Source organism: Biomphalaria glabrata, chromosome 2, assembly GCF_947242115.1.
Source record: "Biomphalaria glabrata chromosome 2, xgBioGlab47.1, whole genome shotgun sequence".
In the NCBI taxonomy this organism is placed as follows: domain Eukaryota; kingdom Metazoa; phylum Mollusca; class Gastropoda; family Planorbidae; genus Biomphalaria; species Biomphalaria glabrata.
Genome location: NC_074712.1, coordinates 48,104,441 through 48,119,747, shown reverse-complemented (window position 1 = coordinate 48,119,747; position 15,307 = coordinate 48,104,441). Strand labels below are relative to the sequence as shown.

General features: G+C 34.5%; 1 protein-coding gene across 2 annotated transcripts in view; it reads left to right on the top strand.

Annotated features, from left to right (window-relative positions):
• The window catches only part of LOC106063800 (calcium-dependent protein kinase C), a 108,685-nt gene that overhangs the window by 84,542 nt on the left and 8,836 nt on the right, over positions 1-15,307 (top strand). The window contains exons 4-17 of one of the 2 annotated variants that reach the window (XM_056021017.1): positions 187-295; positions 3,616-3,744; positions 6,496-6,652; positions 6,765-6,873; positions 7,024-7,146; positions 7,738-7,863; positions 9,349-9,522; positions 9,621-9,712; positions 10,021-10,083; positions 10,268-10,406; positions 11,129-11,209; positions 11,835-11,942; positions 12,412-12,552; positions 14,072-14,235. In XM_056021017.1, coding sequence (XP_055876992.1) covers positions 187-295; positions 3,616-3,744; positions 6,496-6,652; positions 6,765-6,873; positions 7,024-7,146; positions 7,738-7,863; positions 9,349-9,522; positions 9,621-9,712; positions 10,021-10,083; positions 10,268-10,406; positions 11,129-11,209; positions 11,835-11,942; positions 12,412-12,552; positions 14,072-14,235 — 1,715 coding nt within the window. The remainder of the gene's footprint in view (positions 1-186; positions 296-3,615; positions 3,745-6,495; positions 6,653-6,764; positions 6,874-7,023; positions 7,147-7,737; positions 7,864-9,348; positions 9,523-9,620; positions 9,713-10,020; positions 10,084-10,267; positions 10,407-11,128; positions 11,210-11,834; positions 11,943-12,411; positions 12,553-14,071; positions 14,236-15,307) is intronic. The other variant, XM_056021019.1, reaches the window with a different exon arrangement.

Here is a 15,307-nt window from a genome sequence, read left to right as displayed (position 1 = left end):
TTTGAGTTTAAAGCCTAACACTATAGAGAAATAAATGTAACATTAGCTCTAAATAGCTTCAGGATTGTGTGTGTGTTGTTGACTTAGAAATCTGTGTATGTAAGGAATGTCTGGAAGTATCAAGACTTCAAATGTGCTGACATGTCTAGACTGCTGTATTATTGTGCTCCTATTTCTCTTCCCCAGGCTACAAACCTACACAAGTTTAAGCTCCACACTTATGGGAGTCCTACATTCTGTGATCACTGTGGCTCATTGCTATATGGCCTTCTACATCAGGGACTCAAGTGTGACTGTAGGTACCTAAATAAACACCCCTCCTATAAATATTTCTACCATTGTTATTAAACATCTTCCTGATTTGGTTCATGTAAATGTTTGAAATGTGAAGAGTGTCTCTCCTCTCCAGTATCCCACTGCCTGTATCTTCTACATTCAAATCCTGATTCTGATTAGGACTTGAAAGAATGCCCTTCCCCCCCTCCCTCCCACACCAATGCACACTGAGTTGAAGACCTACATAAGTTGGGAAATATTGGATGCACTGGTAAAATAATAAAGTTGGAATCGATGATGTAATTAAAATTGAAAGGAATCAAACTATTTGTTGTTGCTATTTAACTGCTAACCACTTAGCTGCAACACTTTCCCTTATCAGCATCTAGCCAGAGAAACAAGTCATGTCATTACAATGTCAAGCTCTTCAAGTGGACACTTGATGTCATTGAAAGTGAACATTGTTGCTGAGAGAGATAATCATTTCATTTCTAGAGCTGCTGTGAACAAACTATGTCAAAAACAACACTAGCCTCAAGACACTATGAGAACAAAAAAAAAATTGCAAACTAATCTAAATAGTCTTGAAGCATTTGGTTTTATTGTTCGTCTTGTACCTAGTGAGACATGCTCTGGCTGTGCTCTGTGATAAGTGAGGTTTGGAAGGCAAATTAAAAGAGATGAGTCAGTGCAGAGATCTCTAAAGGATTTGTAGAGTATGGGGACAGGTCCCTAAGATAAGAAGATGTGCACTGTCGACAATGTTTGGCCACCTTGACATGAAATCTTGAGTTCTTGCAGCATTGTATCTTGACTTGCATAAAAGTATCACTGCAGTCCTGAATTGGTTGCAGCTTTTGTCATCAGCTAGCTAAAGCTTTCAGTAATTCAACCAGGAGAGTAGGAATACCATAACCTTCCTTTTGCATGTTTTTGGTGTGAGAATCAGATGCACTATATTTAACCACTGGACATGCAAGTGCTAATGTGTCCTAGTACACTGCAAATTCTGATCACCAAGTGAACTTAAAGTGTTTCAAGATTACTTTCATCATATGATGTATATTATCATTGCCTGATCAGTTTGGCTGTAACAACAAAGCCAGAGGAATATATAGATTTGTTTGACATGTTGAAAGACACAATTGCCTTTGTGTTGTTTATACTCTATCAAATGTCCAAAGTAGTTGATGATAGTATCAGCATCATGTTTTATTACTCTCTATAGCTTTGAATAACAGGACTCTATGTTCCATTGACCCAGCTCTTTAGCTGTCTCTCTTCATCTCTCACTCTTTTTTTATCCTTCCTCTTTTTTTCTCTCTCTCTTTGTCTTTTGATGTGAGTAAACATGATAGCTTTGAAGGTAGCTAAATAAAACAAAAGTTTGTGATGACAAAGTTAAACATTACAAACAAATGAAATATCCTTCCTGTCCATCTCTTTTAGTTATTCCCTTATTTCTTGCTCTCTCTCTCTCTCTCTCTCTCACTCTCTCTCTCTCTCTCTCTCTCTCTCTCTCTCTCTCTCTCTCTCACACACACACACACACACTTATGCCTCTTATCTGTTTATATTTCTATTGATTGACATTTCCCTCTACTACCTGAAACATCAATCATCATCTTCACCTGACTCTTAACATGTTGACTTGATACTGACTCTAATTCTGTCCAGCTTATCACTTTACACTCAACATTTCTTCATCTTAGACAGAATCATTTCATACTGATTTGATCTCAGCCTAGTGGGGGCAGGGTGGCAGCAGGGTATAGTGCTTGGCTTCTGAACTGAGGGACCTCAATTGAAGAACAATTTAGAACTTATAACATGGCTACAGGAAATATAAATTATGTTTACAACAAAAAAATAGATCGATTGATGATTTTTCAAAAGGCTTAGAGAATAATGAGCAAATAGTTGCTATTTCATTGTATTTTTCTAAGGCATTTGACAATGTTCACTACTATAGTTTGCTAAAAAAAAATTAAAATATTTTGGCATTGTTAGTTCATTACATCAATAGATTCAAGATTTTCTTTTAGGGAGAGAATAAACAGTAATAATAAATGGCTCTAAATCAACACCAATAACAGTAAACTCAGTGTACCTGTTACTAATTTAAATGCATGATTTACCAAATTACATTTGTGCAGGAACAAAAGTCAGATTATCTGAAGACTATAATATATAGAACAATAAAACAACACTTCAAATATCTAGGCAGAAAGAGAGAGTTGATATAAACTTTATAAAAACTATTATAGAATCCCCATATTGATAAAATTATTAAAAAATCCAACAAAGCCTTAGTTTTTATTAAAAGAAATTTCTGCAAATCAAATAAGAACATAAAACTAAAATGTTATTTAACTTTGGTTAAGCCAATAATAGAAGATAAGATAAGATAATTTTTATATGCATCCTCTGTCTGGGACCCCTCAACTCAAGAAAACATTACGAAACTGGAACAGACACCAAATAGAGCAGCGAGATTTATAACAAACAAATATTCACATTTGATTAGTGTAACACCCTTAGTAAAAAAACGTCCAAACTTTCAAATATCTAGGAAGTACTATTAATTTAAAAAATGCCCTACTAACAGAAATAAAGGAAAGAATAGCAGGAGGCAACAGGGTATTTTATAGCACCCACCATTTACTTAAGAGCAAAACAATTTCAAGGAAAACCAAGAAAATAATATACAAAACCATAATAAGACCAGCAGCAATGTATGCAAGTGAGACCTGGACACTTACTAAGACATCTGAAAATTTACTTAACACTTGGGAAAGAAAAATTCTTAGGAAAATCTATGGTGCCATACAGGATGAAACAGGGTGGAGGACACGCACTAATCATGAGATATATCAATTGTATGGATGGATGGATGAACACCTTTAGTAATATCATTAAATTTAGAGGCACTTCATGATAGAAGACTAAAAAGTAAAGCAGCAGTTATACATAAAACACTGAACTGTATTCTTCAAATACAATAACAAAACCAAATAAAATATTCAGACAAAACAATGGCACATTCCTCATTCCATATGCTAGGACAAATTTGTACAAATGCTCCTTCTTCCCTAGTGCTATTAGAGCATGGAATAGGTTGCCTTAGCCAGCCGGGAAAACCAGTGACTTGACAGTTAAAGTTATTGATTAACATGCATGACTAGATTGACCAAGGAACACGTGTAGGACATAATCATCTTCTTTTTGAAGTAATGTCTGTATTTGATAAGATAGATACTTTATGTATGCTTACATTGACCAAAAATGTTTTGATACTATTGCCTATCCTTACATTGTCTAAAATGTTCTTGTTCCTAGCCTGTGACATGAATGTTCACAAACGCTGTGAGAAGAATGTCCCACTTCTCTGTGGTACTGATCATACTGAAAGACGTGGTCGAATCCACTTGAAAGCTGTTGTGAAAGGTTCAAAGGTACAGATAGAAAGTAAGTTAGACAAATATTTTTAGACTTTGATTTCAAGTGGACATTTTAAAACAAGAACATTATTTTTTTTAATTGAAAGGAACATCTGTTTGTAATAACAACACAAAAATACTTAATTTCATTCACTTGTTCAAAAATAGCTCCGCTTCTGACATTTACGACCAGGAAATGGGTGTACCCCAGGGCAGCATTCTCTTAGTAGCCCAGTTTAACATAAAAATAAACAGTATTATAAAGGCTCTGTCCCCTGGCATAGAGTGCTCTCTGTATGTTGATGATTTTGTAATTTTTACACATGGCAAAAACATGAATACTTTAGAAAGAAAATTACAATTATGTTTAAATAAAATTAAAAATTGGGCAAATGACAATGGTTTTTAATTTTCTGACTCCAAAACAGTTAGCATGCATTTTTGTAATTTAAGGGGAATCCACCCAGACCCTGAACTATTTTACACAAAAAGAAGATCCCTGTCGTGAAAACTACAAAATTTTTAGGCCTCACCCTAGATTCCAAATTTAATTTTCTCCCCAACATTAAGGAACTTAAGAAGAAATACCAAATGTCATTAAACATACTCAGAGTACTCAGCCATACAGACTGGGGAGCTGACAGAGATACCTTGCTGCTGCTATATCAGAGTCTAATCCTATCCAAGTTGGACTACGGATCCATAATATATGGAGCAGTTAGGAAGTCTTATCTAAAAATACTGGAACCCATACAAAATGCTGCCCTGCGCCTCTGTCTCATCATGTTTCTTACATCACTAATCCCAAGTCTCCACGTGGAGGCTGCATAACTTCTCATGGACATAAGAATGAAAAAGCTTGCAATGCAGTATATAATCAAACTAAAATCCAACCCAACGAACCCTGCTTTCGACTCCATATTTAAGCCTACAAATGTAGAACTATATAATCGAAGGCCTAACGTCATACAGCCGTTGGGCCTTCGAACCCCACCCATTGACCAAATTTCTAAAATAGAAATCCCACAGAACCCTTCTTGGTTGATGAATAAACCCAAATTAAATTTATCCCTCCTTAATTTCAAAAAAGAAAATACAGACCCAAGCATACTACAAGTCCACTTTAGGGAACTGCAGGAGAGCTACAGAGATTGTGGCACCATTTACACTGACGGATCCAAAATGGAGGGAAAGGTCGCCTGTGCCGGCTCTTTTTGGAACAAAACTATCTCCCGTAGACTCCCCAATGGATGCTCCATCTTTACGGCCAGATTACATGCAATATCGCTTGCACTCATGGCCATCAAAGCATCAGAAAGGAGAAAATATATTATATGCTCCGGACTCCAAATCTGCATTGCAAGCTTTGGGACGGATGAAGACTGACATTCCATATGGTTCATAAGAGCCTAAAGCTGACCATAGGGATGTCACCTTCATCTGGATCCTGTCCCATGTGGGCATAGAGGGAAACGAAACCGCAGACAGAGAAGCAAAGAGAGCCCTAAATCAAGTGGTGTCAGGAGCCAAAATTTCCTGCTCGGACCTGAGACAAAGTATTGCCTCTGCCACCTAATATTCACAAAAGATTTTTACTAAATTATTAAATTTGTACTAACTTTACTATTTTAACTGTGAATAGACCTTGCTTTTAATGATTTAACTGTATGGAATTTAGCTCTGGTGATATGAAGGATTACGGCCACGACATGGCCTAAATTGTGCCAATGTGCCAAAAACTATAAAAATAAAAACTCACTAATAATTTTTTGTATGGTTCTTCACCTTAAAGATAAGTGATATGATGGGGTGTCACTTGACCAACTTAGTAACTAAAGTTAAGTGATATGATTGGTGTCACTTGATCAACTAAGTAACTAAAGATAAGTGATATGATTGGTGTCACATGACCAGCTAAGTAACTAATGATAAGTATTATAATTAGTGTCACATGACCAACTAAGTAACTAAAGATAAGTGATATGATTGGTGTCACATGACCAGCTAAGTAACTAAAGATAAGTGATATGATTGGTGTCTCTTGACCAACTAAGTAACTAAAGATAAGTGATATGATTGGTCTCACATGTCCAGCTAAGTAACTAAAGATAAAGATATGATTGGTGTCACATGACCAGCTAAGTAACTAAAGATAAGTGATATGATTGGTGTCACATGACCAGCTAAGTAACTAATGATAAGTGATATAATTAGTGTCACATGACCAACTAAGTAACTAATGATAAGTGATTTAATTAGTGTCACATGACCAACTAAGTAACTAAAGATAAGTGATATGATTGGTGTCACTTAACCAACTAAGTAACTAAAGATAAGTGATATGATTGGTCTCACTTGACCAGCCAAGTAACTAAAGATAAGTGATATGATTGGTGTCACTTAACCAACTAAGTAACTAAAGATAAGTGATATGATTGGTCTCACTTGACCAGCCAAGTAACTAAAGATAAGTGATATGATTGGTCTCACTTGACCAGCCAAGTAACTAAAGATAAGTAATATGATTGGTGTCACTTGACCAATTAAGTAACTAAAGATAAATGATATGATTGGTGTCACATTATTATTATTTTTTATTTTGGTAATTTTCTTTGTTTCTGTTTCTCTTGGTTTAGCATTGTTTTGTGTCACACTTCTTTCTTCTTGCATTTGAACTAACTCTATTGCTATCAATGTTTGTTATAACAATTGACATGCATTTCTTACAGTGTCTTTAGTTCTCTTCAACTACCTTTTTTTTTCTGATTTCATCACTCAGTCATAGAGGCCAGAAATTTATGTCCAATGGATCCCAATGGATTAGCTGACCCTTATGTGAAGGTGAAAGTCATACCGTATGATACCCAGCGCCCCAAGTTAAAAACAAAAACCATCAAGGCATGCTTGAACCCTGTGTGGAATGAGAGTTTTCTGGTGTGAGTATTTGAGTTAAGTACTTCTAAAATTTGTCCACAAAATCTCTTTAGTAGATCATTGGATAGTGAGAACATTGCAGATGTGATTTTACTAAACTATTTCAATGTTCAGGGATGTTGGACCAGATGACCATGCTAAAAGATTGTCTCTAGAAGTTTGGGACTGGGATAGGACATCAAGAAATGATTTCATGGGATCTCTTTCATTTGGTATTTCAGAAGTAAGTTTTTTTATTTTTCTCTCTCTAGTTTACATTGAAGCCATGAGAAGTGATTCACTCTTGACTAAATGCTTTGTGCTTGATAACAATAAATGTATTGATCACATAATTTGTTTGCTTTATTTCCCCCCCCCCCCCCCCACCTTCCAGTTGATAAAAGCCCCAATAGATGGCTGGTTCAAATTGCTCAACCAAGAGGAGGGAGAGTTCTATGGTGTTCCTGTTAGTGATGACATCACTGAAGACATTCAAGAAATCAAAAGTAAAATGCATGTAAGAAATGGTCTCTCCAAATACTGTTTTTATTGAATTGGAAGGTCTAGTTTTTCAATGAATTGGAAGGTCTAGTTTTTCATTGAATTTGAACATTTAGAGGCCTTTGAATGGGAAGGACTAGATTGTCATTGTGTGGGAAGATCTAGAGGCCTAGATTGTCATTGTGTGGGAAGATCTAGAGGCCTAGATTTTCATTGAATGGGGAGGTCTAGATTATCATTGAATGGGAAGGCCTAGATTTTCATTAAATGGGAAGGTCTGGTTATTTATTAAATGAGATAATCATTTCTGTGCATTCATTACCCTTTCATGGATGTTGTTTTGTTTTATATAGTTTAGTATAATCAAATTTTTGGATAGTTGCCAAAACTGACAGGTATTTTTTTTAATTAGGGTTTAATTTTCTGATGCTGACTGCATTATAATTCGAACTGTATATTATATATTTTACACTCACTTTAATTGTGAAACCATACTGGTTAGTTTCCACAGTTTGCTGTTTTTAAAATACTGTTTTTTTAATTATTGTTTTTTACATTGTTATATATTTATCATTTTGTATTTAATTTGCTTGTGCCTGTGTTGTAGAGGTCAAGTATTAGTGAAAGAAAGTACCCTGAGCCAGACAAATTACAGAGTATCAGCAAGCAGGATATAGTCAGAGCCAGTGACTTCAACTTTTTAACTGTACTGGGCAAAGGGAGTTTTGGGAAAGTAAGTCAAGGGACACTACTCTAATTACCTATCTTTGAGTGCAAGTAAAAACATTACAGCACTATGTTTGAAACTTGTTTCAAAACATCTTTTTAGAAATGAAGATTATTACATCCTAGCCCAATCCTCCTACAGGATAGCAGGGTATGGCAGTGGGCAGGGTTTAAACTATTGGCCATTGTGATAACAGCATATAGAGCATATCACATTACCTGACAGCTTTCTTTAGTTTCTCCTGTGTTATCATTTTCATATTATTTAATGTCATTTAACTAACTAGAGTTAAAGCTTCCATTTCTTTTCCAAGTCTTCTTCTATCAGATTATATTTTTCCTTAAGACTATTGAAACAATTTAAAATAGTCTTATCGAACAAAAACTACAAGGAAAGAAATAATAAAATGCTAATCAAGTGTACCAGAATATTTTGAACAGTGTTAGAAATAAACTGGGCTTACCAAGTTTGTAATAGGTTGGTTGTTATACCAATACGGTGATTGTTGTACAAGGGGTGGGTTGTTATACCAATACGGTGATTGTTGTACAATGGGTGGGTTGTTATACCAATAAGGTGATTGGTGTACAAGGGGTGGGTTGTTATACCAATAAGGTGATTGGTGTACAAGGGGTGGGTTGTTATACCAATAAGGTGATTGGTGTACAAGGGGTGGGTTGTTATACCAATACGGTGATTGTTGTACAATGGGTGGGTTGTTATACCAATAAGGTGATTGGTGTACAAGGGGTGGGTTGTTATACCAATAAGGTGATTGGTGTACAAGGGGTGGGTTGTTATACCAATACGGTGATTGTTGTACAATGGGTGGGTTGTTATACCAATAAGGTGATTGGTGTACAAGGGGTGGGTTGTTATACCAATAAGGTGATTGGTGTACAAGGGGTGGGTTGTTATACCAATACGGTGATTGTTGTACAAGGGGTGGGTTGTTATACCAATAAGGTGATTGGTGTACAAGGGGTGGGTTGTTATACCAATACGGTGATTGTTGTACAATGGGTGGGTTGTTATACCAATAAGGTGATTGGTGTACAAGGGGTGGGTTGTTATACCAATAAGGTGATTGGTGTACAAGGGGTGGGTTGTTATACCAATAAGGTGATTGGTGTACAAGGGGTGGGTTGTTATACCAATACGGTGATTGTTGTACAATGGGTGGGTTGTTATACCAATAAGGTGATTGTTGTACAAGGGGTGGGTTGTTATACCAATACGGTGATTGTTGTACAATGGGTGGGTTGTTATACCAATAAGGTGATTGGTGTACAAGGGGTGGGTTGTTATACCAATAAGGTGATTGGTGTACAAGGGGTGGGTTGTTATACCAATAAGGTGATTGTTGTACAATGGGTGGGTTGTTATACCTAGAGGGAAGTTGCATACGTTTTTCATTTTTTTCTTTAATCTGTAAAAACATTTCATGCAAAAGTCCACTGATTTGAAGACTGATCCACGGCTATATTCTAGGTTGTCCTGGCAGAGAGGAAAGGTACAGATGAGCTTTATGCAATAAAGATCTTAAAGAAAGATGTCATTATACAAGATGATGATGTGGAATGTACAATGATAGAGAAACGTGTTCTAGCACTTCCTGTTAAGCCTCCATTCCTTGTTCAATTGCACTCATGCTTCCAAACTATGGTGAGTCTCAAGTTGAGAGGTTTCTGCTTTTGAAAACTATATAAGTATTAGTAGTAACAAACTTTCTAAGTTTCATACTGTGTTGTTCGCTCCTACAGGATCGCTTGTATTTTGTAATGGAGTATGTAAATGGTGGAGACCTTATGTACAGAATACAACAAGAAGGAAAATTTAAAGAACCAGTAGCTGCGTAAGTTCCACATAAGTTTGATCAATTTCATACAGTTATTGAATGACAATATTGACTCTGAACTTATCAGTTAGCTATTACTTTAACAAATAAACAAAAATGTTCATCTATTAATTTGTTTCTCTTAGAGGTCATGGCCATTAATACATTTTAAACTTTCATGTTTTCCTGAGGTTGCTGCTGCTGGTGGGGTTTTTTTTAGTAACTATATTCCCTCCATCTTTTAACAAAAAAAATTTGAATGTAAGCAGAGTTATTCTTTTACGGTGAAAATTTTGTCAATTGTTTGTATGTATATGTTGTTACAGATTTTACGCAGCAGAAATAGCCATAGGATTATTTTATCTTCATAGTCAGGGTATTGTGTATAGGTAAGTTTTGAACATTTTGCCATTCATAGAACAGGAACTTTATTATTAAAGTCTTTGAACTGTGGTAGAATAATTGAAAATTTAAATAAAAGTTTTAGCATTTGTATTCAATGTTCTTAAATTTGAACTAGACAAGACTCTCAAAGTTTGTACTTTTCTCTAAGCTTTGATTGTTCTCTCCCAGAGATCTCAAGTTAGATAATGTCATGCTGGATGCTGAAGGCCACATTAAAATAGCTGACTTTGGTATGTGTAAAGAGAACATACTCGGGGACAAAACCACAAGGACGTTTTGTGGGACACCTGACTATATTGCTCCTGAGGTAGTCTCAACACTTTATTGTCTTCTTTGCTATGTTGCTATTTCTTTAGCTAGTGCTTCTTATAAAAGTGTATTGGCATTAATCTTGGCTTAGTTTATTAAATTAAAACTTTGGTTAGAGATTAACATGGGCTCTAACAGTGTGTTAGTTAAAAGCAATTTTCTTTGATAAGTAAAGCACAATTAAAATTGCTGTATTGAATTATTATATTTATTATAATTGTATTATTGGTTTGTTATTTTCTAAATGTAATATTAAATAAAAGTATGTGAACAACCTATCCATGCATAATTAAAATCTTTGTAGAGTCAAAATATTGGTCTGCTACAATATTGTAGTAGATTCAATAGTGAAACAGGAAAGGTTTAGTAGTGAAACAGAAAAGGTTTAGTAGTTTTTATGAGTTCAATAACAACTAGGAGCTCTTTAGTCATTCTTGCATGTGAAATACATTGTGTGTGTGTGTGTTGACAGGCACTCATTTCAACTTGAACTGGAGGCCTAACTGTATTGGTACATATTAAAATAATAGGAAATTGTTTTTAGATTTTGTTCTTAAAAGTAACTTAACCTGTCAAATTGTACTGCTTGTGTTTTTATTTGTAAAGAAGTTTGCTTACATATAAGATCTATAGTGGTCTACTATATTTGATCTATAGTGGTCTACTATATTTGATCTATAGTGGTCTACTATATTTGATATCTATTTCTTTTTCTCTTAGATTGTCTTGTACCAACCTTATGGTAAATCTGTCGACTGGTGGGCCTATGGTGTATTATTATATGAAATGTTAGCAGGCCAGGTAAAGACATGTTCTATGTACTGTTGACAAGTAGTAAAGAAAAGTAAAGTACCCTTTTTAGACCTTATGATCAAGAGGTCAGATGATGTAAAGGTCATCTGTTTATATGGCTGACATTTAATGAGGGTCATGTGGCCAGCTTAATAACAAACCACCTTTACTTTCCCCAACCAATGCCAGATACCCATTAGGAGGAATCAGGCATCCTAAAAATCCTGAAATTCAAAATCCCAGTATTCATCAGGATTTGAATCTGAGACGCCCTCAGTTCAGAAACCCAGCGCTCTACTCAGCCACTCAATCATTGAAAATTGGGCTCCTTGTTTTCTTACCTATATAGAGATTTCATCTGTAAAGAAAGAACAAACAAAATTTGTTATTCAATCTTCAGATAAAGTAAACAGTACAAAGTTTGAAATGATTTTGTTGAAATCTCTAAAATGTCAACTGTATCATGGGGATGAATACCATATTGTTAGAATTTGATTCATTTCATTGATTTATTTGGCTATTTAGTTGAATTAGGAACAAGAAAAATGTAGTTAGAAAATGGCTCTTGATAATAATGATCACACCATAGTAAGCAATGAATAGATATTGTAATGATAAATTGTATTTTGAACAGCCCCCATTTGATGGAGAGGATGAAGAAGAATTGTTTACATCCATCACAGATCACAATGTGTCTTACCCTAAAGCATTGTCTCGGGAAGCTGTCTCTTTATGTAAAGGAGTAAGTTTTTTTGACTTGATTACAGTTGTATTTAGAATGACTCAAGGGACTTGACACTTTGAACAGCTCAAGTTATGATTTATGTTGATTGTTTAAGCCCATGTCTAATTATTGAATAATTGAAAAGGTTTAATTTAGCATCAAACTCTTTGAATTCAAAAAGTTTGTGCTACTGATCAGGCATTTAATTTTAAAAATCTATGGAGTCCATGATCCTGGCCTAAATATTGTGTATTTAGGAGCTATATGAATTAAGCTGGATACATCATTTACAAAAGTTTTGGTGAGTTAATCAAGCTAGCCTGCTCTAAATTTAAAATCTATTTGTGCATAATTTCTATTCAATAAATAATTGTACTGTGGTAGTGCTATACATCAGTTACCCTAAGAAATTCTAACTAATGTATTCTGCAATTCCACAAATGTGTTTGTTTTAGTCTAGTGCAAGGTATTCTTTTTCTTTCTCCAGTTATTGACCAAAACGCCTACAAAAAGATTAGGCTGTGGTCCTACAGGTGAGCGAGACATCAAGGACCATGCCTTTTTCAGAAGGATAGTGTGGGAAAAAATAGAACAGCGAGAAGTGCAACCTCCATACAAACCTAAAATTGTAAGTCTTTGAGTTCACTTTTCATCAGTCATCTATGTGTTGTGTTTTTTGTTTTGTTTTTTAATTTATAATACAAGTCACAATTGTGACATTTATGTCCATAGAAAAAAAAAAATGGTTCTACAGATTAAAGTAATGAGTAGAGCCTTGACTTATTCAACTATTTATATTGGGACTAGATCTAATACATTGAAGATATTCATACCAAGTTATTATTTCAATTTGAATTCACTGTCTCTGCCAAACGTGGGGTCCACTAGCATGTGTTAGGGAGTTTTTGTTTGAAAAAGCAGCTTGGAATTCATGAGGTAATAGAATGTTTCATCCAAGTCTCATCTTATTGATATCCATGTGAACTCTTAGTGTTACATTAGTTGCCTTGTTGATGTTGGGTGTCAGCTTTCTGTTGACTTCACTTTAGGTCATAATGACCATTATTTTTTGGGTCTCTCTATATTTATATCACCATTAAAATGCACTTCATTTTTATCTTTTTTTTTTTTTTCTTTAATTTGATGGGTATTTTAATTTTAATTTTTGTTTCAATTCACTTGTTTTGAAGGTTTCTCTTATAATGCATGGGGTTAATTATTTTAACTGGTCCTGACTTGTAAGGGTAGACAATCTAATCTCTACAGGATTCAAATAAATGGGTTCCAAATCCATTTCTGAAGACTCAGTTTACAATCTCACAGCCATGGCATTTGATTCATATCTGGCTTTTTTACTGGCTTTAAATTGTCACTTTTTAAAACATCCTTTTCTCTTTAATTAAAGTTATATTCTATAGATTTTAGACTTGTTCTGGTATATCAGTATATGAGATTTTATCTAATCAATAGTGAAATATTTAGTTCAGAGATAAGATAAATAATGCATAAAAGCCATTTTGTTAACAATGAAATGTAAAACAATTAAAGAATTAAAATGAAGTTTACAAAATAATATGTCTGCCCGATGCATGACCTTTCTTTAGTTGACTTCTTTTGTTATCTTTTTTTTTGTTCTACTTCCTGTGCATTGTGACCAAGGTGGATGTTGTGCTGAAGTGTTAGATTCTAGAGCTTGATGTTGTCAAATGCCATTGTCTGTGTGTTTGTACAACTGAACATTCTTGTTGCCTAAATGTCTTGATTGAACCGGCGCACTAAGTTTTTTGGCACTCTGGTCTTGATATGAACCACTGATTTATAGGGTAATACTTTTATATTTCAACTACTGACTTCTGACTTTTTTTTAAGATGTTAAAATCCCTTTCATTTTGAGGAATAAAAATACAGGTGTAAATTTGGTAATGAATCCAAGGAATTACTTTCAGTCTTTATAAACATCTCTCTCATGACCTTTTTAGTTTTTTGTTTTCTCATTGATTAGAATATTTACTTGGTCATGTTGTTAATTGTAATACTTCTTCCATCTTGTTTTAATGTAGCTGTGTGTTTTGTTCTTGTTAGTAGTTGACTGATTTAATACATTGTTTCCTTATCACCAACCTAAACCTTCTGACACATGTGAACAGTCTGACAGGAGGAAAGCTGAGAACTTTGACAAGCTGTTCACCAAGATTCCAATGAAGATGACCCCCATCGACAAGATGCTGCTGAGAAACATTGATGAGACAGTGTTCCAAGGCTTCACCTACACTAACCCTTACTTCCAGAAGGAGCAGGAGACGACCTCACTGTAACTAACATTGTGCACTGTTGCACGTCTTGCCATTCACTGACCCCACTCAGTTCCCTACACTTGGCATTCAGTTGTACACAACTTGTGACTTTCTTCAGGAACTTTTTCAGTGACCTGGATTTAAAGGTATTTTTTTGATTGGTTTATAAATGAGAAAGAAAACTAAAACTGCTAACAGTTATGAGAAAAACAAAATTCAAAGCCCTGAAGAAAGTCACGATTTTGTATGGCAGATGTGTATTTTACAATTTAAGTTTTTTATTTTTTTTAAATACTATTGTATGTTAAACTTGATTGTTCCCACTAGACTGCTAGTCATTACCAGAGTTCTCTCAAAGACTTGCTTACTGCTCAAAATGTCCATTGAAAAAAGCCGCCTAGTTATGTTCAGTGAAACAGCTCAGTAATACACTTGGCATAATAAAATTAGTGACTTGTTCAAGAAAGTAGATTTGATCAAGTCTTGACTATTAATGCAAAATATTTTTGTTTATCCAACTGTTTATATTGGGACTAGATCTAATACTTTGAAGATATTCATACATTAGATATAGGTAGACTAATGTACAGTTAGTAAAACTCAATTCAACTGCACACAACTCCTAGTAAAGTTAATGAAGATAATGTCTTTGAGCTTTTATGAACTGTTTGTATAGAATATCAAGGGTTTTTAGAAAGAGTCAACATGTGTTTGATAGGGTCTACTGTTAGGCTCTACACATATTTAATAAGTTTTACATGTGTTTGATGTTTCAGTTTCTTCAATTGCATGTTCAAATATTTCTGAAATCAAAATGTACATTTTCAATGCACTTTGATCACTTCAGATTTCTTGGTTTCATTCTCTTTGACCTTTTAAACCCAACAATCAACTTCTTGTGCTCTACACATTTTGTAATGTTTAGTAATGAGACACTAAAGTTGTACTATATTTTAGTTGCCTGGATCTTTTATTTTTTAATTATTTTTTTTGTACTTATTTATTTTATTAACATCAATTGATATTTTTTTATGCGAAAAAAATTTATACCATATTTAAAGGTAAAAGTGTAAGATATACAATCAATCA